The sequence below is a fragment of the Plasmodium chabaudi genome (assembly GCF_900002335.3).
Source record: "Plasmodium chabaudi chabaudi strain AS genome assembly, chromosome: 3".
Lineage (NCBI taxonomy): Eukaryota > Apicomplexa > Aconoidasida > Haemosporida > Plasmodiidae > Plasmodium > Plasmodium chabaudi.
Window position 1 is genome coordinate 413,382 of NC_030103.2, and position 25,458 is coordinate 438,839.

General features: G+C 24.1%; 10 protein-coding genes across 10 annotated transcripts; 6 read left to right on the top strand and 4 right to left on the bottom strand.

Moving 5' to 3' along the window:
* Window positions 1–633: 633 nt before the first annotated feature.
* PCHAS_0311800 (multidrug efflux pump, putative) lies at window positions 634–2,616 on the top strand (the record flags this gene model as incomplete). Its single annotated transcript, XM_741062.2, has 1 exon — window positions 634–2,616. The coding sequence occupies one exon, from the start codon at window positions 634–636 to the stop codon at window positions 2,614–2,616; it is 1,983 nt and encodes a 660-aa protein (XP_746155.2).
* A 720-nt stretch (window positions 2,617–3,336) lies between these two features.
* On the top strand, window positions 3,337–4,479 carry PCHAS_0311900 (arginyl-tRNA--protein transferase, putative; the record flags this gene model as incomplete). Its single annotated transcript, XM_740773.2, has 1 exon — window positions 3,337–4,479. One exon carries the CDS (start codon window positions 3,337–3,339, stop codon window positions 4,477–4,479), a length of 1,143 nt encoding a protein of 380 aa, XP_745866.2.
* Window positions 4,480–5,369: 890 nt separating this feature from the next.
* Window positions 5,370–5,870, top strand: PCHAS_0312000 (conserved protein, unknown function; the record flags this gene model as incomplete). Its single annotated transcript, XM_016799889.1, has 1 exon — window positions 5,370–5,870. One exon carries the CDS (start codon window positions 5,370–5,372, stop codon window positions 5,868–5,870), a length of 501 nt encoding a protein of 166 aa, XP_016653202.1.
* A 1,510-nt stretch (window positions 5,871–7,380) lies between these two features.
* PCHAS_0312100 (protein SIS1, putative) lies at window positions 7,381–8,965 on the top strand (the record flags this gene model as incomplete). The annotated part of the gene is made up of 3 exons (XM_016799890.1): window positions 7,381–7,389; window positions 7,821–8,226; window positions 8,376–8,965. The coding sequence occupies 3 exons, from the start codon at window positions 7,381–7,383 to the stop codon at window positions 8,963–8,965; spliced, it is 1,005 nt and encodes a 334-aa protein (XP_016653203.1).
* A 796-nt stretch (window positions 8,966–9,761) lies between these two features.
* PCHAS_0312200 (conserved protein, unknown function) lies at window positions 9,762–10,247 on the bottom strand (the record flags this gene model as incomplete). Its single annotated transcript, XM_740776.1, has 2 exons — window positions 9,762–10,049; window positions 10,152–10,247. 2 exons carry the CDS (start codon window positions 10,245–10,247, stop codon window positions 9,762–9,764), a joined length of 384 nt encoding a protein of 127 aa, XP_745869.1.
* A 100-nt stretch (window positions 10,248–10,347) lies between these two features.
* PCHAS_0312300 (conserved protein, unknown function) lies at window positions 10,348–11,019 on the bottom strand (the record flags this gene model as incomplete). Its single annotated transcript, XM_016799892.1, has 3 exons — window positions 10,348–10,393; window positions 10,495–10,581; window positions 10,916–11,019. The coding sequence occupies 3 exons, from the start codon at window positions 11,017–11,019 to the stop codon at window positions 10,348–10,350; spliced, it is 237 nt and encodes a 78-aa protein (XP_016653204.1).
* A 144-nt stretch (window positions 11,020–11,163) lies between these two features.
* PCHAS_0312400 (protein kinase 7, putative) lies at window positions 11,164–12,847 on the top strand (the record flags this gene model as incomplete). Its single annotated transcript, XM_016799893.1, has 4 exons — window positions 11,164–11,272; window positions 11,550–12,061; window positions 12,237–12,569; window positions 12,752–12,847. The coding sequence occupies 4 exons, from the start codon at window positions 11,164–11,166 to the stop codon at window positions 12,845–12,847; spliced, it is 1,050 nt and encodes a 349-aa protein (XP_016653205.1).
* On the bottom strand, window positions 12,832–14,891 carry PCHAS_0312500 (tetratricopeptide repeat protein, putative; the record flags this gene model as incomplete). The annotated part of the gene is made up of 5 exons (XM_016799894.1): window positions 12,832–12,921; window positions 13,070–13,412; window positions 13,548–14,336; window positions 14,524–14,609; window positions 14,805–14,891. 5 exons carry the CDS (start codon window positions 14,889–14,891, stop codon window positions 12,832–12,834), a joined length of 1,395 nt encoding a protein of 464 aa, XP_016653206.1.
* A 426-nt stretch (window positions 14,892–15,317) lies between these two features.
* On the bottom strand, window positions 15,318–22,753 carry PCHAS_0312600 (conserved Plasmodium protein, unknown function; the record flags this gene model as incomplete). Its single annotated transcript, XM_016799895.1, has 12 exons — window positions 15,318–15,635; window positions 15,799–15,914; window positions 16,138–16,270; window positions 16,370–16,492; window positions 16,594–16,713; window positions 16,808–16,852; window positions 16,957–17,134; window positions 17,268–17,330; window positions 17,454–17,585; window positions 17,696–18,090; window positions 18,189–21,527; window positions 21,653–22,753. 12 exons carry the CDS (start codon window positions 22,751–22,753, stop codon window positions 15,318–15,320), a joined length of 6,063 nt encoding a protein of 2,020 aa, XP_016653207.1.
* Window positions 22,754–24,469: 1,716 nt separating this feature from the next.
* On the top strand, window positions 24,470–25,046 carry PCHAS_0312700 (conserved protein, unknown function; the record flags this gene model as incomplete). The annotated part of the gene is made up of 2 exons (XM_016799896.1): window positions 24,470–24,760; window positions 24,873–25,046. The coding sequence occupies 2 exons, from the start codon at window positions 24,470–24,472 to the stop codon at window positions 25,044–25,046; spliced, it is 465 nt and encodes a 154-aa protein (XP_016653208.1).
* Between the last annotated feature and the right edge of the window lie 412 nt (window positions 25,047–25,458).

Below are 25,458 nucleotides of genomic sequence, written 5' to 3' on the forward strand. Positions count from 1 at the left end.
ATACTGTTTTTTTTTTTCAATGGATACATATTCAAAAAAGCTAGTTGCTGATTTCATGTCATTTATGTATATACGCACATATTTTTTTATTTATTTGTTTTGTTTTACATATTTTAAATACTTCAGTTTTATATTTTCATAATTTGAATAAAAAATGTAAATTATATCATAAAAAAAAAGTATATATACACATATTTTTAAATCAATAATATTGGTCATGGGCAATTATAGATATATATTATAAGTGTGCTATGTTTTCATATATATAAAAATGTATTAAGATATATTTAGCAAGCTTATATTTATTAAAAGTTACAAAAAAATATTTTTTTATTTCGAACATATTATACCGGTATCGCTATGCATTTTTTTCAACGAATTAAATTATATGATAAATATGAATAATCACAAATAAATATATATTTGAAAAATATGACACTCAAAGCTCGAAAAAATGATGATAAAATATGTACATGGAAATCTAAGTTATATATCTTTTTTAAAATATGTTAATTCCAAAATAGTTAGAAACAATATAGATTCAAGTTCTATTGTTTGAATAAAATTTGATTCTAAATGGTGTATTAGTTAAATAGAGGAAGCTTACGAGAAATAACAATATGAACAGTAATTATGGTGGGTGTGCCAATGCTGAAGGGGTCGCAAAAGAAGTTGGGTTCGAGCCACAACTCCCATCTCGAGGAGGGCACTAAAAATGACCATACAAATGATAAAGCAAATGATAAAACAAATGATAAAACAAATGGACGTTGCAAAATAGGCTTAAGCAAAGATGGAAGTGAAAAAAAATTGTTAAGAGATGACAACAATTGTGTGCAGGCAGATCGGAGCAAAATAATAGGAATAGGCCCAAACGATAAAACGAATAATGAAAATAGGAAATGGTCAAATTTAAAAAAAGAACGAAATGAAAAGAAAAGTTTTTTTACAGTGTTTGTTAAAACAATAAGTATGTTATTTACAGAAATATTTGTGAAATCGTTTCAAACAATGTTATCATATGCTATAACATCATCATTTTTTATTTTACTAAATTTATATATATCTAGTAGTTGTAAATATGAAGAAATAGCTGGATTCGGTGTTTCTTTATCTATCATATCATTATTAAATTCTGTTGTCGAAGGATTTTGTAGTAGCTTAGATTATTTTTGTAGTCAATCAATAGGAATGAAAGATATATATAATTCTTTTTTATTTTTAAATAGTGCATATTTTTTATTTTTTATATTTTATCTATTACTTATTTTAATATTTTTTTTAATAAGATTTTTAATTTATTATGCAATAGATTCAAAATCTATTTACATTTTTATGAGCATTGAAATGGGTAATGATATTACACAAGGATATTACTTTAAAACGATGAGAGTATTTTTTTCAAGTTTCAAAATGCTATTATTTGCTTTTTATCCATATTTTTTATTTGAATCTACTAGACGCTTTTTAATTTTACATAATAATATACATCCAAGTTTATTTACATCTTTTCTTTCATTTTTTGTATTAAATTTTTTGTGTTATATTTTTGTTTTTATATTTTCTATGAATCATATTGGTGTTTCTTTAGCATGGCTTATAACCAATATGATTAGTTGTTTTTTTATTTTATATTTTTTAAGAAATTATATTCAAGATTGTTCTCTTCTTTTAGAGTCAGATGCTAGAACCCCTTTTCTGCCTCCAAACTATGAATCCGAAGAAAATGTCGTAGAACCCGTTTTTCTCTCCCCACCCAATGACACAGATGCACACCATTATTCTCAAAATAAAAATGATCATTACCATGCACTAGATATTGAACAAGACGATATAAATACAGGGTTATCAAAAAATAAAATATGCAAATTAAGCTTCCTATTTTTCCATATTCCCTCGAAAAATATTAGAAACAAATTTTTAAATATCACAAAAACAAATATTAAAAATATATTCTTTGAAATTCTCTCATTTGAAATGCAGTTACTTGAATCCGCATATTTAAGTCTAACATCTGTTGCTGTATTTATTCAAATAAATAATATGTTGGGTCTTGTATATAATGTATCCCATTCCTATGGTATATTCTTAGCAAAGCTTATGGGAATATATATATCGAGAAAAAGGAAAATACAAGAATCGTCAACAAACAATAAGATAGAAAATGAACAGAACCCACCAGATGTCACAGATTCAGATTCAAATTCAAAACAAATTTTGTTAGATAGAATCGAAATAGGAACATCTTTTATTTTGTTATTACTATTCCTTTATGGGTGTCTAGCAGTTGTATATATATATCATGAAAATATTATTACGTTCTTTTATAGTGATATAAAGATGCGAAATTATTTAATTAAAGTTTTTTTTATAATAATAATTGAATCGCTTTTAGAAGTCTTGGTAGCTTTTCTAAATAATATAATAAAAGGGTTAGGACTACAAGATAAAATTTCTTTTTTCACATTTATGAATTTTATGTTACTAATGCAACCATTAGGAATTATATTAACCTTTTGTTTTTCTATGGATATCTATGGATTTATATATTCAACCATAATTAGTATGCTTGTTCAAGTTATTTATTTATCCGTATTTATATTCAAAGCCCTTTAGATATCCCAGCAAGTTCAGCCCCACCCATTGCATTATTCCACTCTTACATTATTTCATTTTGTTTACCTTCACATATAATTCTGCATGTATATTACCTCCTTACATTAGTTACGCGCCCTACTCTTTTCATTATTTGCTTTAAGATTATGTAGCATATTTAAGTATTAGTTTGTATGCCATACTGTGCTATTGTTATTATTTTTTATTTTTTTCCATTCTTTACTTTTTATATTTTTATAACTCCGAAATAACTATACATTTCTTACGACAAAAAAATATTATTTCATTTTATGTGGTACCTTAAGCGTTCTATTTTTTTTTTTTCAATTTTCCAATTTTTTTTTTTTTTCATCTTTGCAAACAAAAAGGGAACATAGTGCACGCAAGCATAGCATGCGGGTATTATTTTTTTTTTCGATTTTTTTGAAAATAAAATTTAATAAAAAATAAAACATAAAAAGGAATATCTATTGTGATAGTTAAACAGAGGAATAAATAATTTTTTTTTATTTCACTTTTATAAATTTTATTATATTCAGATTAATGTAACTCTTTTCAAATAAATTGACTATACCTGTATGGAGGTAGAATATATTTAGTGAGCAGTAACAAATAAAAATTATTTTTCCAAAAATTATATAATACTTATATATAATACCTTACCCCACTAACATACTGAAGATAGTGTGGTGATATAACAACTCGAGCCAATGTACATGCATGAGAATTGAAGAAATGAAAGGGGATGAAGAAATAGAGGATGTAGAAAATGATGGAAATCAATATAAGGATGTAGAAAATTGTGAAAATCAATATAAGGATGTAGAAAACGATGGAAATCAATATGAAGGTGTAGAAAGTGATGAAGTTCAATACGAGGATGATAGTTCGCCGGAAAACAATAATACAATATCCTCTGGTGATGATAAAAATACAAATATTGATGATAATATTAATATAAATAAAATAGCTGCAATTATGTCAATTAAAGAACCTGAAACATTAACAAAGATATTTAATCTTATGAAAGCTAATAACTGTTTAAGTTATTACCCATTACTTACACCATATCATAATATAGAAAAGCTAGTAGATATGCTACTTGAAGAAAATTATGAATATGAAAATACTTGGTGTGTCCATTATCATGCTAGTTTTATATGCAGATTATTTTATGAAGGTTTTATACCTGTTGCTAGTAAACAAAAAGTTCAAATTATAGAAAACCTTGAACCTAAAATATATAAAGAATATTTATTGATACCCAAAATTCATTTTATACGATCCTGTATGCACCCTAGTGAAATACATATATCAAAAAAAGTAAAAAAAAAATGCAAACAATTCTATATTACTATTAATAAAGATTTTGATGGAGTAGTTAAAGGCATTGTAGAAAAGCATGGTCAAAATTGGTTATACCCATTTATACAAGAAGAATTTAAAAAAATATTTGAAAAAAAAGTTAATTATAAAAACGTACAAATGCATTCTGTAGAGCTATGGTGTGACGATGAATTAGTTGCTGGTGAATTAGGAAATACAGTTGGATCAATTTATTCAAGTTTAACTGGATTCCAAAGAAAAAGTTCAGCAGGGACTATACAATTATGTGCCTTAGCAAAACTATTAGAACATCAAAAATTTCAATTATGGGATCTAGGAATGCTATTACCATATAAAAAAGAAATTGGATCTAAAGAAATATCAATGAAAGAATTTTTTGAACGACACAGAAAGTTCAAATATATAGATGCCGAATTTAAAGTCCCATATACGGACAAACTTAATTGTGCAGTATTAATACGTGGTGTCGACCCATCCGACCCAACTATCCAACCAAATCAACCTAACCCCACGTAAAAATTCATAAATATTTTAAAACAAAAACAGAAATCATTTCAGCACCCATTTTGTTGTAGATTTCTAATCTTGTATACTATATATTTTACATTTTTTTGTAGTTTAAAAAATTAAAAAAAAAAAATATACGTCTTATATATTTTGTGTGTGTGCATTTATGAAAATATGCACGTTTCCCGCCATTTTAAGGTCTGCTCATCTTTTTATATTCCTATTTATTTATAAATATTTATTTTTATTTTTTTCGTTTTTCTATATTACTATATAAATTTGCACAATTATGTATAAATTAAGAGAAAACTATTTTCAATTAAATTATCACGATAAGGTTATATGCTATCAACATCGTCATGCATCAATTTTGTAAATGCTGAAAAAGTTGTAGCTTACGAGAGTAGTGGAAAATTCCATCTGAATTCCTCATCTACAACACTGTTTTGTTGGTATATAATTTTAAAGCATTTCGATCCATGACCTGATTTTTCTAAAATTAAAAAATAAGTACTTAATAAGTTTGTTTAACATGGTTGGAGATGCAAAAGTTATATTTTATTCAAAGCCGTCAAAAATAAATATATAAATATGCACATTATTTTTTAATTCCCATATGCATACTAAACAAAATAATTTTCCCACCCAGTCGACCGAATTTCTAATTTGTTTCTTGCACTTCGCTACTTTACAAATATGTGAAAAAAAACAAATTTTATAAATTTGAAATAAAGAAATGGCAAATATTTTTCATATAATTTCGCATTCCTTAATATCCTTATAATTTTTTTTCAAATGTTTTTATAGCATAATATAGTATAGGTCAAACCAAGAGTAAACAATCGATAGGAAGGAAAACAAAATGAAAGCATATAATTAACTTGTTGAAATAAACCAAAATGAGAGCATATGATTATTTTGTCAAAGCTAAACAAAATGTAAATAAATTTTTATTTTGGTACAGAACATCAAGTATAGGCCATCGAAATTTTGTTTGGGTATTTGTTGGATGTTTTTGTGGATATGTATATGGAAAAGTTGAATATAATAATAAAAAGAAAGGCAAAGGAATATATGGAGATTTAATATGTGTTGATGAATATATAGTTAATAAAAAAAATATAATGAATTTTGAAAAAAATTATAATAAATTAAATATACATGCATTTAAAAATAGAGGATATGAATACACTAAACTATTTAAAGCCATCAATTGGGAAAATTCGCCTTTAAGTTATTTACAATTACGATTGTGGAGAGATCAACCAAGTTATGATGCATATTTTAAAAATAAATCAGTTAATGAATTATTAGATAATGTAAAAAACGAATGTACATCCTATAAAAGTGATCTTTATGAAACCATTGTTGATGACTCTATAGTTCGAATTATCCAATAAATTTACACCATATCTATATTCTTCAACTTTTGCGTATACCACTGTAAACCCGCTTTAGCTATTTCCCACAATTTTCAATCGACCAATTGCACACATATTCACATATATGACAAATTTAAAGCGAATAATAAATGTATCAAAGAATTAGTTATTCAAAATTTGATGTTTAAAATGGAGATTTCATTAACTATCATATAAATATGTCTGGGTACGGTGTTGCTTACACCCACCTTTGTTTCGTTTTTTTTTTTTTTTTTTTCATTAAATTAAAAGTAACAGCTAGCCATAGCTCTATCATTTTATTATTCATTTTTTTTTTTGAAAAACTTTATCCACCATTTAATCTTTGAAGTTAATTTATTTAAAGCCTTTACGAATTGCAATATGTGCATGTACAATGCATATTAGTGATATGATACACAAAAGAAAAATAATATATTTTATACAAATGTTATATCTATTCATTCCACAAACTAATGAATGAACTTATTTTCGTATAAATTTATTATAACAACTATTAGGTATACCTAAAAGGTGTTATTACTTATGAATGGAATAAAAGCTAGCTATTATTCTAGCCATTTTATGTATTTTTTTTTCTGACTTGTTAAGGTAAATTTTGTTCATAAAAAATGTGTACAGAATGGCTAAAAGAGTTAAAAGAAAAGAGAGATATAATACATATTCCCACATACATATGCATACCTATATATATAGAAACATAGCCATACATATAAACAAAGACATATATGCATGTTTATGTTTGGAGGAATAAAACTGGGGTATCCTCAAATTTTCAAACGACAGTGTTCTACTAACCATAAACAGCCATTTTGTTAAAAAAAATAAAATAATAGATTTATATAAAAATATTTTTTTTTTTGAAAATTATTATATTAACATAATGGAGGTGGAGACGAAAAAGCTGAAAGAAACAAAAATGATGACAGTTAAAAATAAATAATGTATATAAGGTAATAAAATTTAATAATGGATGAATAGAGTAAATTGGGAAAATGAAGATATATATTTTTTTAACTTATATACAGAAAAGAATATGTAATTATTTATAAAAATATATAATATATTTATTTATGAAGCCCCTCCTTTTTATTAGTATTACATAATCATTCTCCTATTTTTAATGGGCTTATGCATATATAAGAAAATTTGATGCGGATATGCATATTATTATTTTACATTTGGTACGCCTTAATTTTATGCTATAAAAATGCATACAAATATTTTCGATATTTTTCATTTAGCCAATAATGTAAATATTTAATATATAACACATATATTTAAGAATTATATTTATTTTTGGAAAATAAAAAATTTAGCTGTAAAATGAAGTTTTTAAATTAAAAAAAAGAAAAGAACGAAAGGGAAAACAAGAATTAGGAGTTTTAAAATTTAAATTTATTTATACTTTTTTTTATGGGAGTAATTTTATATCTTATAAAAAACTGAATGTGAATATTTTTCTTTCTTTATTTTTCCGGGATACAAAATGGGAAAGGTAAGCAAATGAGCTACTTCCTTTTAATAGATACTACATTAAGCGTGTATAAATATATAGTGATATATAATGTGGTATATAAATATATGTACGTATCCATATATCTATACCTTTGAAATGACAAAATCAAAAACCATTCTCAAAATTGGTTAACTAAAATATCCTATTGCTGTAAAATATTGGGATGACATACTTATATTTATGCCCATGAAAGAAATTGAGAACATCACTTTATATTTCAGTACATGAGCATATTTAGATTATGTGTATGAGAAATGGAATGTATATCTATATACATTTCTCTCTATAAATAATATGCCAATCTATGCTCATGCTTTATGAAAAAAAATTATGTACTACGTCCATTTTTTCTGTTATTTTTCATATTATTCACACTTATCTATCTTTTTCCATCTTTTCCCCAATGACAGGACTACTACTCCATACTTGGTGTCAGCAGAGACTGCACGACAACTGAGTTGAAAAAGGCTTATCGGAAAATGGCCATGATGTGGCACCCCGATAAGCACAAAGATGTAAAGTCTAAAAAAGAAGCCGAAGAAAAATTTAAAAATATTGCTGAAGCATATGATGTTTTGTCTGATGAAGAAAAAAGAAAAATATATGATACATATGGAGAAGAAGGTTTAAAAGGTTCAATACCCACAGGGGCTAATACTTATGTTTATAGTGGCGTTGATCCCTCTGAATTATTTAGTCGTATTTTTGGATCCGATGGTCATTTTTCATTCTCCTCAGCATTTGATGATGATTTTTCTCCCTTTTCAACTTTTGTTAATATGACATCTCGAAAACCTCGACCTTCTGGAAATGCAAGTAAGTTTCTTAAATTTATAAAATACAAAGTTGTATTAAACATTTTGTGCAAAAATATATGTTATGTGCATGCTAAAGATGAGAAGAACTGCACGCCCCTTCTATATCTACTTCATATTTTTTTTGAACGTAATTTTTATTATGTACAGATATGAATCACAATAACTATAACGCCAATAATTATAATGCCAAACCCGCAACATACGAAGTTCCTTTACCCCTTTCTTTGGAGGAACTATACAAAGGTTGTAAAAAAAAATTAAAAATAACTCGAAAACGATTTATGGGAACCAAAAGTTATGAAGACGATAATTTTGTAACAATAGATGTAAAGGCAGGATGGAAAGATGGCACAAAAATAACATTTTATGGTGAAGGTGATCAAGTATCACCAATGGCTCAACCTGGCGATTTAGTTTTTAAAGTTCAAACCAAACCTCATGATAGATTTACAAGAGATTCAAATAATTTAATTTATAAATGTCCAGTACCCCTTGATAAAGCATTAACTGGATTTCAGTTTATTGTAAAATCTTTAGATAATAGAGATATTAATGTAAGAATTGATGAAATTGTAAATCCTAAGTTTAGAAAAATTGTAGCTAATGAAGGTATGCCTTCTTCAAAAACTCCTAATATGAAAGGAGATTTAATTGTTGAATTTGATATTATTTTTCCAAAAAATTTAACTAGCGAAAAAAAAAGAATAATAAGAGAAGCTTTGGCTAATACCTTTTAAAGGCTGAAAAAGAAAAATAGAAAGATAGACCTTATAAATTTTTATTTAAAAAAATGTCTTTATTTTTAACTTGATTTTTTTAAATCACAAAATATTTGTTTATATAACATTTTAATGTTATTAAAAAGAAGGGAAATGGAGAGAACAAATCAAAAGAAGTTAAATTTGCATGTAATTTTTTATACTTGCATTCTCTTGAAATAGGGATACAACATTGTAGTGAAGATATGAAAAAAGTTGTATACACACACACCCTCGTTTATTTATAGAATGCCGTTATTTGTATTTATTACCTTTTGACACTTTTGCAAAAACTTTTCTTATAATGCTACATTTTCATGCTTATATATTTTTTGCTATTTTTAATCTTTTTAAAAATATTATAATACCTTTATATGTAATTGGTTCGTGATATTTCATTTTTTTTTTTATATTATTTTTTATTTCCTAATTGTTTATTCATATAATTTCTGACCACGACCGATTCTCACCTTATTTTATCTATTTTGCTTTTGCATAATTATTAACTATTTATATATTTCCTTTGTGCATAACACAATTTTGAAACAATTTTCAAATGCTTTTTATGCATAAATTTTTATTTATTGTCTCACCAAATGCAAAAAAATAAATTAAAATAAAAAAACATGTACATTGACATTTTTACCTGAACATGTCATAAAAAAGAAGAGAAAAAAAAAAGAGAAAAAAAAAATTATTTATTTTTCTTACTAATTTTAATATGCACACATAATGAATGTATAGTAAATATTTATGTGTCAATTTGTTCTAAAAATTATTTAATTAATTCAATATATTTTTCATAGGATGCATTTCCATTATGTTTAAAAATATTGCTTTCTTCTTTTGAAAAAAAGCCAAAAAACTTTTTCACCAAATTAACAGGTAAAAACTGGTTCCAATAGGATGACCTTAATGGGTTGAATAACATGTCTAATGCACAATATCCAACAACTCCGAAATAAATAAAAATTCGTAATGATTCACATTTTTGCTTAAAGTCATGATAAGTATATGATTTGTCTTTGAACATATCCATAGCATATGCGAAATTTTTTTTAATCTGACGAAGGGAAAAAAGGTGTAAAAAAAGTATTAGTATTACTATGAGCAAATATTAACAACATACAAATTTATATTACACATATGTTATTCCTTGTAGTACCTCCAACGATGTGGGCCCCCTAACTATGTTGCCTAAATATCTTTTATGGCTTAAGCATGGAAGCTTACTAATTTTATTAACTGTTCGATAGTTCATTTTTATTGTTATGTAAATATAAGTGTAGGTTTAGAAATGTACGGTATATATCATTCACAAAATACAGATTAACACGTTGCTTATGTTCCTATGCTGTTTTTTATTTCAAAATTCTTTTTATGTTAGATGATATCTGGTATACAAACCTGAAAATAGGCAATAAAATAAATTAATATACTGCTGTTTTATTTTTGGTAAAGCTATGGGATGTTTGATGCCATATAGCAAGTGAATTTTTTTTATTTACCTGTTAGGCCAAAACCCTGGAAATTTAAATTGCGGTGGTTCTTGTTCGATTGGCAAAATTGTTCTTTGATATTCGCTCCGGAAAAACCTGAAAGTTTTATTAAGTTTTTAATAGTGTACCAAAGTTAGGTAAAAATTGAAAAAATTATGAAAAAAATTATATATAGAGAGGGAGACATATTGAAATAGTATCCCTGTATATACACATAAAATTGCATAGTTTATCACATTCGTTTGTTCATATGCTTCCGTTTTATTGAGCGCACACATGTCAAATAGTAGAATGTTGGTAACATGTTTAATCTCTTTTATATGCAAAATGCTTTATCATTTTTTTGTATGCACAATAAAGATTATATGAAAGATAAAACAATATTAGTTACAATGCTTAAATAAATGAAAACAAATAAAATCAATCTTACCATTCTCTTCTTTTTAGCCAATTTCCCACCAGCTTATCAAAAAAAATCGTATTCCTTCGTTTTTTACACTTATGTAAACTTCTTCTTTTTTTTGGTACAGCCATAATATACCAAAACAAAAAAATATATAGTACGCGAATATATGCATACAATATTAGGAAATAAAACTAGCCGTTGGAAAATGTACACGCAACAAAATTCATTTTTTTTTTTTCAAAAATTAACCTATATTAATATACCCTGAAAATATGAGGGAAGTTCTAGGCAATTATGAAAACATAATTCATCTTAATAAATATAAAAAAGGCGGAGATATTTTTATAAACGATTATAAGATCGTTAAAACTATTCATGAGGGTATATAAAAAAAAAAAATAATTTTTTTATGCATAATTTATACGTATATATTAACACAAAAAAATGTTATATCCACCATTTAAGTTGTTGCTACATATTTTTGTACACTATTAAAAAGGATATACAAACCCTTAAATGATAAAAAAAATAATATTAATAATATTTTTATAATTTATTATTAGCGCTAGTATTGTTATTATTCTGTTAATTCTATTCATACCGCTGCGACAAAATGAAACATCATTTTTTTTTTCCATATCTATCCCTAATTTCTCAGGAGAATATTCCAAAATACTAATGTGTGATAAAGATGGGGAACTATATGCTCTTAAAAAATATGAAAAAATATTTTTGGAAAAAAAAAGAGAATTTCAAAAGAAAACGAAAGATAATAAAGTCATTATAAAAACAAAATATGATGACTTGAAAAACGAATTAAAAATAATAACAGATATAAAAAATGAACATTGCTTAAGCTGTATAGAAATTATTACAAATAATGATGAAATCTACATTGTAAATAAATATATGGAAAATGGATCTATATTAAAATATGATCATTGGTTTTTTATTTTTCATCCAAATGAGTCATATTTTATTCCAATTCCTGTTATAAAATGTATGATAAAAAATATTTTAAAATCTCTCCTGTACGTTCATACAAAAAAAAATATATGTCATAGGGATATTAAACCATCAAATATTTTGCTAGACAAAAATGGCATAATTAAATTAAATGATTTTGGTGATTCTGAATATATGGTTAATAAAAAAATTAAAGGAACTAGGGTAGGTCATTTTAAATCAATATCATAATTCGACACTTCATAGTTATGTCCAAATAGGTGTGATAAAGTTATTTTGTCTTTTTTTTTGGCTAGCTAGCTATTATTTACAATTTTCCAATTTTTTTTATGCACATGCCAGCTTTGTTCATAAATTATTATTTATTTTTTTTTTTAAGGGGACATATAAATTCATGCCGCCCGAATTTTTTGTTAATACGAAATGCTATTATGGAGAAAAGGTTGACATATGGAGTTTAGGAATTTGTATATACGCTTTGTTTTATAAAGTTTTGCCATTTTCGAATAAAAATGGTTTAATTAATTTATTTCAAGAAATCGCTAAGGAGGAAATAAAATATCACATAGATAGAAATTATTTTTTATCAAAGGTCAGGAAAGAGGCTACTAAAACAAGTAGTCATAATAGTTTATCAAATGAAGATATAAATTTTTTGAAACTTTTTTTAAAAAAAAAACCTACTGAACGATGTACTGCTGAGGAAGCTCTTGTAAGTCTTCCACAAAAATACAAAATGATCATTAAAACGTCGAAAAAATTGTATATAAAACTAGAGTAACAAATGGGAGAAAAGTAGATCTGCATATTAGTTGCACATTAGAAAAGGGATGTATACCCAACATGTAAAATAACAAAATAATGTATATATGTATTCATTGCCCCCTTTTTTAGGAACACAAATGGTTTAGAGGCATGAATCAAAGGGATATTGAAGAATATGCCAAGAATGTTTATAAAAAAAAACATATACTTCATAATTTTGAATAAACAGTGTCCTTTAATTTTTCAACTTCTTTACGATCTAAATATTCCATTCCCTTCATGTCCATAAGACTAGAAACCTGCAAAAAAAATAAATATATTTTAAGTTGATATACAGTGTACAATTTGTTTTTCCATCTATGCCCTAAATTTATTATAACATATATAATAATACAAATATGCATATACATCGGCAATTGGTGAGAAAGCTTTTTCCTTTTCACTAACCTGATCAATTGAAGGAAGCTTAAATTTGCTACTGTAAAAATGTGAAAACTTTATATATCTAAATAATAGCTTTATTAATATTTTATGAGCCTGATAATATATTCCATTTATATCATTATAAATATCTATATCAATCGGATAAAATAAATGTTCTGAATCTTTTTCTTCATTTTGAGTTGGTTCATCTTTCAAATTTTTTATTTTTTCTTTGTGCTCCTCAAAAAAAGAAAACAGAATATTCAAAGTCTTGCATATATCACAAAGAGCACTTCGATTTTTTTTCATTTCAACGAAACAGACACTTCTGTTATTTAAAACCGTACAATAGTATATTCCCTTTTCGCTAAAAAAATATGACCAAAAAAAAAAAAATATGAACACGTGCATGTTATTAAAGGATATATATACAAAGCTAGTCGAATATGCACAACAATCATATTATTATACCAATTTGTGTTTCATCAATTTTTTAACTTACGATTCTAAAGATTGAAGTACATCGTTGTAGATATCAATAGCAGAAACATATTTCTTTTGAGAAAAAAGTGTGTCTGCCTTTTCTTTTAATTTTTTTAAATCATAGTCCCTGAAATAATTTTTTGTTTTTATGTTTTCTTTTTGGATATAAACTGATAGTAATGTATTGTCTATAAATAAATTTGTAAATTTGGTTGTAAAATATATTATGTCGTTGTAAATGTCTGTATAATTTAATTTGGTTGTTTTTTTTTTCGAATTATCATTTTTTTGGTTAGAGCCATTATTTATCGACATATCATTATCTTTATTTTTTGTTTCTTTTTCAGGACTTTTAAAATCGTAAACTTCTTCAATCAAAAAATTTTGTTTATATTCTTTTTTTTCAAATGATATATTTGTTTTTTTATTTTCTATTTGTGGACTATTAAAAAATAAAAAGTTTTCTTTTTCATCTTTTTGACACAAATTTATTAACTCTGAACTTTTTTTTATATTCCTAATATTTTTTTTTTCGTCATCACTTCTCTCATTTATGTTTTTTTTAATATATTGTGAATGAGACTTATCCAAATGTGTTTCTTTATTGTTGCTTTTTTCATTTTCATTATTCTTTTCGTCTTGTATGGAATTTTTTTTACTATTATATATTTTTGTATATTTTTCAAAATTTTCAAAATCTTTTAAAGCCTTATATGCTTCACATATTCTGTAATAACTTTTCAAATTGTTTGGATCGAGTTCCTTGGCTTTTATCGCATCATCCAAACTTTTCTCATATGCCCCAATTCTTTAAAGAAAAAAACGAAAAATAATTAAAAAAATAAAGTATATTTATTTGTCTAATTGTGTGCATATACAGTGAATATTATGACTAGCCATTTCATTGTGTAAAAATAATATTTTTATTTTACGACTAGCCATTTCATTGTGTAAAAATAAATATGTTTATTTTATAGCTAGCCATTTTTTTTTACTTATAATATGCCAAAGATCTGTTTGTATACAAAATAGACGACGTGGGTACATAATGTATGCTTCGAGTGTAGTGGAAAATAGATAACTACAAAATTTTCCAAAATATACAAAGAGATCGAATACAATGTGTATAAACATGTGCATGCATGGTTATAGAAAAAAATGCAATCATTAAAAATAAATTGTGAATGTAGAAATGTATATACGGAAAATATGAATATATAAGCATAAAAAATTCAAATAAATGATAAAAAATAATAATAAAAATTTCATTTTATACCTCATAGTCCCCTTGTTTAAATAAAATATTCCCTTGCTCTTTTTCTTCCTCTGATTTTAGTAGAGAGTTGATATTTGCATTCATCATAAATAATAAGATAAGAAAGTAAAAATAATATAATTTTAAATAAATATTTTCACCAAAAAAAATTGAGGGCTAACCGTCTGATTTCCCTCTCTTCTTTGTATATCCAGGAATACATTACACATTCATATTAAACACGCATATAGATTCATATGCAAATATATGACTGATAAAGGATGTGGATATATATATTTCACACCTCCAATTATTTATAACAATATATAATTTTCGTAAGGAGAATATTTTTGATACTTTTCCATTTATCAACGAAAACCATTTGGATGTAGTTTGTAGAAAAAAAAAACGTTTTGAGAAATCAAGAAATTGGAAAAATAAATAAAAAAATCAGATAAATAATGAAAATAATAAATAATACTAATTGATGAAAGAAAAATATTATATGCATAAAACGATAGGTGAGAAAGAATATTATTTATAAAACTTTTTCAGTAGGGTACTTTTTTCATAAATTTCCTTTGTACGTATTCCTTTTTTTTTAGAAATATTTTTTGTATTATAATCAATATAATTCGTATGCAAATTTTTTAAAAATCCATCACAGGGTCCCCATAAGATAATATCTGTTATATTTTTTTCATTTTTCTTTTTTTTTTCATCATTTTCTAAGCATTGTATTAATTCTTCGTCAAGTAAAATTTTGTTGTTATCCCCTCGACTTTCCTTTATTTCATTTATTTCGTCAATTAAGCTTTTTATATTTTCACCGAGCACGGTGTTTTCATATTTCTAAAAATTGTAACAAAAAAGAAAAATAACAATAATAATAGCAAGGTATTATATACAAATTTTATCTCATCCAGTTTATAAAAGAAAAATGTGGTTAAAACATTGTCCAGCAAATATGTTCACACCCATATAAATAAATGCATGTACATATTTATATTATTACTATTGATGATATTTTCGAATTCAAATTATTAATTTTGTCACGTAATTTTTGCTCAGATAATTGGAACATGGCTTCCTTGTTTCTCTTTTTCGTCTCTAAAGAACTTATGACATTATCTGAAAATCGAAAATCAATTCATATAGACAATTTATCCATGCAAATATATATAAAGGTGTGTAGAGAAATATTTTCATTTTTTTTATGAACATGTTCATATTATTTCGCTATTTTTTATACAAAAATGGCTAGCATAAACAAAAATTTATTCCTGTTCAGGTAAAAAATGAATATGTTAATAAAAAAAAGTTGCATAATAGGTATGCATATTATTTTATTTACTTATATCACAAAATAAGAATTCACAGTTTTCCTTCAAATATTTAACATCATTAACTTCTTCATCTATGTCCATTATCAAGAACTTAAAATAGTCATTTTTTATTTTGTTCTTATAAATTTCTTTCTTTACATTCTATAAAAATAATAAAATAAAACGGAATAATAGCTAAGCTAAAAAAAATAATATTTAAAATGTTTGGTACACAAAATTGGGGGGAATATAAATCATTACTTTAATATTTTTTTGTAATTCATTAATTTTCTGAATTAATTGATTAGTGTCTAATATATGTTTTTGAATAACTTTTTTTTTTAAAAAAATATTTTTCTTTGAATCGTATTCGAATCCGATAATCTGTTTAAAAAAATATGTGTATTTATAAAGAAATGGGAATATACTACATAGACTATATGTTATTTTTTTTTCTGATATATTTATTATGTTAATTTTTATACATGTTCATATCTTTGTTCCATGAGGACATCAAAATTTGCACATTCATGAAGAAATTTTTTTTCAAAATTTTGTTTTCTTTCAATTATAGACTCATTCAATTTTAGGCTTTTATTATATTTCTGCAAAATAATATGAAAAAGGTTGTATTGTATGTTTAACCAATTGGATCTAATATTATATAGATTAAATAATTTTATTTTTACACATATTTACCAATATTAGGTCCCCTTTCTTTTGGTTTAAAACTTTATTACATGACTAAACAAATAAAATATAAAAGAAAAAATATCATCTTGCTTAGATTAGCTACACCTACAACTGTATGTTCCTATGATTGTTACTAATTTTTTAGATGAGCATACCTCTTTACCCTTCAAAGTAGCTATCAAATCGGAAATGCCTTTTAAATTGTTTTGGATTTTATTTTGTTTATTTTCAAATTTCTTCAAAACTTTCATTTTAGTATCCTCATTTTTTAAAAGGGAATAAATAGAGATACAATAAAATTCGTGTAACATTATTTGCTTATATGTGTTTGCCCTGAAAAAAAATTCAAAGTTAAAAAAATATTATATATCACCATACATATGTAGAATAGAGTATGATCATTTATATATCTTTATCAACCAAAGTAATATTATAAATAATGAAATTTTCCTTTTTTGTTTTCTACTTTTGCTTCCTCAATAGTTGTAACTTTTCATTGAACTCGTTGCACTGGTTATTTATTTGATATCTGTGTGTAGAAATAAAAAGGTAATGTAAATCGATGAAAAATGATTTATAAAAAAAACACATTAAATATTTAACAGCGAAAGAAATAGTAACGATTAAGGAATATTGTAAAAAGATTACTAACATATAATTTTTTATATCTATGAGTTTATTTCGTATATCCTCTTTTTTCTTGTTATAATATTCTAATTGTTCTGACAGTTCTTGTTCATTATTTTTAGTAGCCTTTGAAATTTTCTGAACATGTTCAGGTTCACTAAAAGGGAAGTAAATAAATTAAAATTGTGTATTTAGACAAGTTTATTAAACGAGTGCATGTTTATATAAAAAATAAGTTAATATAGATTTATTGTAAATTTCTATTACTCCTCGTTTAGGGACACATCATCTTTTTTTTGATTTATAAATTCGTTCGATGTGCTTTCCTTTAATGTAGTAGTATCATTATTATTATCAAATAGGTGTTGACAATTTTGATTTTTCTTATTATTTCGGAACTTTATTTTATTTAAATAGTCTTTTAAAATATTTTTTGGGTCGAGATTATTATTAATAATATCTGTATAACATGTTTTTACAATTTCAAATATATCATGTTGAAATAGTTTTAAATCTATTTTATCTGAATAAGAATGCTCTAAATAATCTTTTATTTCATCTATGGATTGTCTTAATTTAATTGTTAATAATTTTATTTCATCAAAATAATTTTCTTTTTCTTTTTTCAAAATGGTGAACTTGTTATAAAATTTTAATTTTTCCTAAAATAAAAAAATTAAGTAAGACGAAATATGGTGAGTCTATAGGATCCCATATGTCCCATAAAATACGTTGTGAAAATATTTAATTGGTGTCTAACCTGGTCAATCAAAATACACAAAATGAAACATTGTATTTTTTTTCTTGAACTTGTAAAAAGCTCATAAGGGTAATATAAGAGATAATTCCAATGTAGAGTCTGTGTTTCATTATCTTTATAAGTTGAATTAAATAAATTTGAATATAAAAAATTTATATTAATATTTTTATATGAATAATAATGCACAAAGAAGAGAGATGATAAATTTTCTAAATATTCATCAATATAATTTTTAGGATTTTTTAAATAATATAAATTATTATTCTTTTCAACATTTTGCATATAATGCATTTCTTTAATTTGTAAAAATCTTAATGTTTTTATTTTGTTTATGAATTTTGCATACGTTCCAATGTTGTAGACAATGTTTCTATTCTTGTTTGGTGATTCATTTATTTCTTCGATTTTGTTTGTCTCGTTCATTTTGTATAGACTTGTTACAGAAAGCCCTTTACGAAAACCATGAATAAAATTGATTTTATCAAATATATTACATTTTTTGTTTAATATATTAATAATATTTTGTTTTTCTTTTTTTTCTATTTCAAAATAATTTTTGATTTGTTCATATTCATTTTTGATAATTTCTATTTCGTTAATATATTTCTTATCAAAAAAAAATGCTTCTCGATTTAATTTCATATCATTATAATTTTTTTTATTTTCTTTTATTAAATTTTTTAATTTGATTCTTAATTTGTTTATTTGGCTAGTCATCTCTTTTTCTTGTTTATTTAAGTTGTCTAAATACCCTTTATCTTTACAATTTTCTAAGCATTCATATAAGTTTATGTTATAATCATTTTCATTTGTAAATGTGAAAATTATTGTTTCATCATCAAAGAAAAAATCCAATGGCTTATATTTTACTTCGTCTTTCATTATTTTCACATCTATAGTATCAATAAATTTCTTTTGTTTTTTTCTTTTTTGCTTTTTATTATGTAATGCAGCACTACATATTTTAAAAAATACAACACTCAAATTTTTATAGAAATAATTTTTTTTCTCAAGCATTATTTTATTGTAAAATTGAAGATTCACAGTGCTGTTTGTTTGCATTATTGAATTTTCATTTTGTTTACTGCCACATGTTTCTACATTGTTTGATTCAGCAAGTGTGTTTTCATTTGTTTCCAAAATAGAGATGGATTCTGAACTTGCATTTTCTTTTTCAAAATGTTCTAAGTGAAAGTACTTACCGCCATTTAAAATAAAATCGTGCATTTCATTTTTGTAGTTGTAGCTGTAAAAAAAGTCTAAGCTAGCCAAATAAGGATATGCCTTAATATGTATATTTTTTATATTTTCCAATCTGTCTAGCATACAATTAAAAGAAAATTTTATCAAAAGATTTGTATCCGTGATAATATAAATAAAACATATTTCTTTCTCTTCTTCATTTATATGTTCATTTATGAATTTAATTTTAAACGTGTTTTGAATATTTATTCTAAAACTTTCTTTACCCAAATTTATATGAACTACATCAATTATGCTTGTTTGTATTTCTGTTGATTTGTCATCCTCATCATTTTTGTCTACCTGTTCACTAACATTTTCTGTTTCTACCCTTTTGATGTTGTTATTTTTTGTTTTTTTTTTTGATATTCTTGTTAAGAAGAAATTTTCAACTTTGTCTTCATAGGATTTATAACGGGTCGTTAAATATTTTTTATTTATTTTCTGTTCATTTTTATGTGTTTCTTTTTTTTCTCGACCCAATATAGTGGGTGCATTATGAGTCGACACATTTTGAAAATGGCTTTCTGTTAATAAATAAAAAGTTATATTCAAAAATTTGTCTACTATAACTAAGTAGTTACCTATCACTTTTGAAAATACAACATTCAGATTTTGAATATCTAAATAATATATAATTGTACTATTATAGTATTTTATTTCTTTATCTTTGTTCATATTTTTTTTTGCCTTTTTTTCCAATATATCTCTTTCTCCAATCAATTTAACAAAAACTATATAAAACTTATTATCTAACTGTTCAGAAATTGTGAAACAAATATAATCGGCTTCTCCAGTTTTATACACAGACGAATTTAAAATAGTAAGACCGTGTGTGTGATCCGTTTTTCTTTTTCGAACATCGTTGTTTATTATAATGTTCAATAAAATTTTATATATATTAAGTTTGTGAATGATATATATAAAAAATTTTTCATGAGATTCTGAATAAATTAAATAAAAGAAATAAAAAATATTTTTTATTTTCAAATAGCCATTTAGTACATTATCATTAACCTTATTAAAATAAGCCCATTCTATATATTTTTTAGATACAGAATTAGTTTTCCAACGATTTTTTCGTTTTAAAATATTCTCTATCTCATCATATAATAAAATTTGTTTGGTGTCTATATTTGTAAAGTAAAAAGAACCATTTGCCAATGAAATAAATAAACAATTGTATTCTTGAAGGATAGGAAAAACATCAAAAAAAATTATTTTTTGATTTGTATGAACAATATTTAAATCCGATTTTTTCAATGAATAATATTTTAAAACATGGGCTTTATCTAAACTGAATATATTTCCATTATTATTTATTTTTATATTTGTAATTTTGTGTAAACAGATACTTGTTAAGTAATAAAAATTTGATATATTATATAGTCCCCTATTTTGCTCATCATAGTTTTTATTATAATATATTATTCCATTGTCTAATAATATAAATATATAATTATAATGCATGAAAAAACTATATATTTTACTTCCTATATCTTTTTGTAAATTTATAATTGATATATATTTCAAAATATCTGTTACTTTATTACTTCTATAATTTAAATTAAAAAACATTTTTTTTTTTTTTTTTTTTAAATTAAAATATATTTTTTTTTTGTCTTTTTTATTTTCAGACTCATATATACATACATTTTCTTTATTCATATTATTTACACCTTTTCTACTTTTCTCAATTTCAAAACGATTTATATCGCTATCTTTCCATCTATTATTATTATTATTATCTTCTGATTCTAATTCATTTAAAGTTAAATTTGTATCGTCACTGCTACCAATATTAGTATTGCCATTCCATTTTGTTTTCTCACCATTCTTTAAAATGAAACTACTTTCTGTGTTTAACTTATGTTCTAGCTTTTCTATATCTTTAAGTATATTATTAAATGCATTTTTATACTTTTCTTTTTTGTTTGTTTTGATATTTTTCTCAAAATTGTTTTCAACCTCTTTAGAAATTAAGCCTGCATCTAATGTGTTGACACCATTTTTTACCTTCCCATTTTTAAGTGTTCTTTTCTTTTTCTTTTTAAATAGGTACTTCACATTTAGGTAGTTCCCTTCGATTGAGTTTGTCTGCATGATTGGTGATAAAAAGGATGTAGAAAATGAAATGGAAAAGAATCAAAAATCAAAAAGTGAAATAAATAATGCCTATTATGTTGACCAAACTACTTTCCAGTTTTATAAAATTTACTTACCCTTTTAAAGGCATGCAAATCTAACAATGAATAATTAACTTTGAAACAAACGATTTCTTTTGTAGTGAAGGAAACAAAAAGGAATCCATTCTTGTATAAAAGACAAGTCACTTTTGAATAATTATTTAAAGTTTTGATAAAAAGAAAATGTCTTGTATTATTTTGGAAGTTAAAAAAAAGTAGTTGATTATTTGATAAGCTTATAACAAATATATAAAAATCAAGCCAAGTAGATGTAACTATATTGCTATTAAAAATAAGTTCTTTAGAATAATCTCCATCCCTTAAGTTTGTATCTTTTACTTTTGTTTTATAACTTTTTGAATTAACAAATATGAGACTCTTTTTTGAAAGTATAACTATTTTACTATTATCATATGGACATATCACAAGTTTTTTTAATTTTAAAGAACTTGATGATATTAACACCTTTTTTATGGCTTTTCTTTTCCCACTATTTTTGTTTTCTGTTTCAAAGATTTGCAATGAATATTCGAAGACCCCTTTGGAAATTTCGTTGGAGCCTTCCCCATACTGATAACCGCTTTGGTTTGTAGCTGCACACGTCTTAGTGCCTGCTCTATTATGTATATTATTAATTTTTTTTTTTACTAAGACAAAAATATATTCTTGTGTTAGTTCAATGCACTTTATAGCTGAATCAAATTTTTTTATAAAATTTATTTTAAACGATTCAAGATTGTCATTCTCGTTAAATAATAAATGATATAACAAATGTTCATTGTTTTTATTTAAGACAATTATTAATGATTTACTATTTTCATCACAAATAAATTTATGGATATTATATAAATTATTTATTTTTTTATTACAATTTTCTTCAATTTTTATTATTATTTCATTTGTTTTTTTATCAACATTATTAGATCCTTCTTTTCCTTCCTCCTCTTTTCTATTTTCACAAAACTTTATTTCTTCAATCTCATACTTCCTATTTATATCAGCATTGTCATTGCTTATTACCCCAAAATATTTCTTTTCTAAATTTGACAAATTAACAAAACATATATAATTACATTTTATAAAACAAAAAATGTCTTTTTTTATAAACTGAAAATCGGACCTTGAACTATATTGCATTGTTCAGAAATTTCTCAAAAATCGGTTGCCTTATTTTATATGTATATATATATATATATATATATATAATATGGGACGATCAAAAAAGAAAAATTAATTAGTATCGTATACTTAATATGGCTCTACAAGCTAATTTATATTCATCACACAGTAGTACATATATACATGGTATTGACATACAAATTCAGATACTTATTTGCTGACGGGGTCGAAAATGGGTTACATTTTATTTTTCTTAGCTATCTATATATGGTCAGCTATATAAATTCTCAATTTTATTGGATTCTTATATATGTCTTATTTCGATACTGCATTAATCTTAGCTTGTTTTTCTTTTATTAATATTGCAAAATATGACATAGGATAAAGAAAAAAAAAGACATCCAAAATGAATAATAAAAATATATATTAAAGAAAAAAATAATATTATGAAAAAGACCTAAAGAAATTAAAGGAAAACCTAGCTTTAAATTTTATTATTTTCTCCTATGAAATAATATTTACAGATATATGCATGTGCATATAGAAATTTTTTTTATTTTAATAATGTGGAAAAATGTGGTCGGGCATTATCGGTATGATATGCTTAAAAAATAATGGAATTAACTTTTGTATTTTATAATTAATGATGAGAAAAAATATACATTCATTCCAATTTATATGTTTGTTTATAAAGCATATCTTTATTTTCTTAAATTCATTTTATTTCTTTATTCACCCCTTTTTTGGGTATATATAGAGACAGTGTTATTTACAAAAAGGGGAATCCATTTTCAGAGTATAAACATTTTTTTAATTCCAAAGACATATTTTAAAAAAATAAAGGGATACACAAAGTTAAAAAAAAAAAATAGCTTTTATTGGTTCATAATTTTTTAAACATTTTTATAATATTTTGAATGGGTTATCAATAACTATCACATATTTCGTTTTTAGGGGACATATGTATTCTTAAGGATTTTGAATTATATATATTTTATTTTCTATAAAACAATATGCTTGTATATTTATAAAAATTTGGCTTATTTCCACACAAAAAAATATATATATAATATCATTTGCATGCATATACTAGCGATATCAATCTACATACATATATAATGCGTAATCTCTCACACTTGGATATTTGTCCTTTATCTTTTTGAGCATATTAAAAGTGTTCTCAGTTTTTTTATAATTTCCTTTTTTTAATTAACATTTTAATTTATTCATTATGTAAGCAAGACTTTAAAGAATATTTATAAATAAACATGTACACTGTTTATATGACTAGCCAAAAGGTTGTTAAAAAAGAAAAAAAAATTTTTTAATAAAATTATGAACAGAAATGTTAAATAAGCATAATTAAACGGTAGGGGAATATCATCATTCCATTGTTGGAAAAAAAAAATAATAATAGTATGCATATGCATAATGTAATTTTTTTGCTTGTTCATAAAAAAGGGGAAAAAAATAAAAAAAAATAAAAAATGCGAAAAAAACCTTGCATGTTAAGGCAAAAATAATATATTTAATCTAGTAATTAAAAAAAAGTATTACAAATTAATAAAAAACAGCCATTTTATATAATTTTCAAAATAAATAATAATATATACTTTTCTCTTTTTCCTTGAAAGCCAGAAAATAAGGAACATACGTGGTATATATTAATATATGTATGAACAGCTGGCTACCAAATTAATTAAAATTTGATGTTATAAATACTACTTTGGAAAAATGTCATTTTTAAGTAATCCCTCGACAAATCAGATGATAACAAATTTAACGAAAAGAACAAATGAATTTCAAGCCAAAATCGATGCCATATTAAATAAAATAAGCACAGAAAGTTTACCATTTCAAAAAAAGTCTTTTGTATGTTGTGTCAACTGCTTTGACACATATAATACCGATTTTGAATCCATAGGAAAATGTGTTAATAATTGTCAAAAAGGAACAGAGCATTTTGTTCAAGTTGTTCAAAATGAAATGCAAAATTTGCAAAATAATTTACAATCATGTCAACAAGTAAGGAAAAAAAAAAGATAGAAAATAAGTACATATACATATGCATGAATATACCTATATAAACTAAATATGCATTATCAACCTTTTGTTTATTCTCTACCCTTTTTTGTAGTCATGTTTTTATAAGTATTCACCAAATTATGCAAAGAGTAATGCAAGTATAGATGGACCAACTATAGAAAAAGAAATGGAAGGATGTGTAGTAAAATGTTTTGATAAGCATGAGCCAATGTTACCAGAAATATCCAATCGATTGCATAAAACCTTAAAAGAAGAAATGAAATAATATGTTAATCTATATATTGTTTCCAAAATGTTCATGTTTTTCTTCTCTTCCTTTTATATTAATATTGTATAGATATAAACAAATCCCACATAATAAATATATGCACACACATTTATTGTGGTTATTCATAATTTATTATGACCTTATGCCAGACAAGACAAAAAAGAGTCATGTAAATAAAAAGGAAAGAAAAAATACATATTTGAGATATAAAATGAAAAAAGTAAATATATATCTTCAGCAATAAATTTATACAAAAAAATTAAATTATAATTAAAATATATTTATAAAAATTAAAAAAACATATAGTGTTTGAAATTAAGATATTGACGTTGTTTTATTTTTTTTTTTAAGATATATTTTTTTACAATTTTTTTAGCATATACTATTCCCTCGTCTTTTTATGAATATT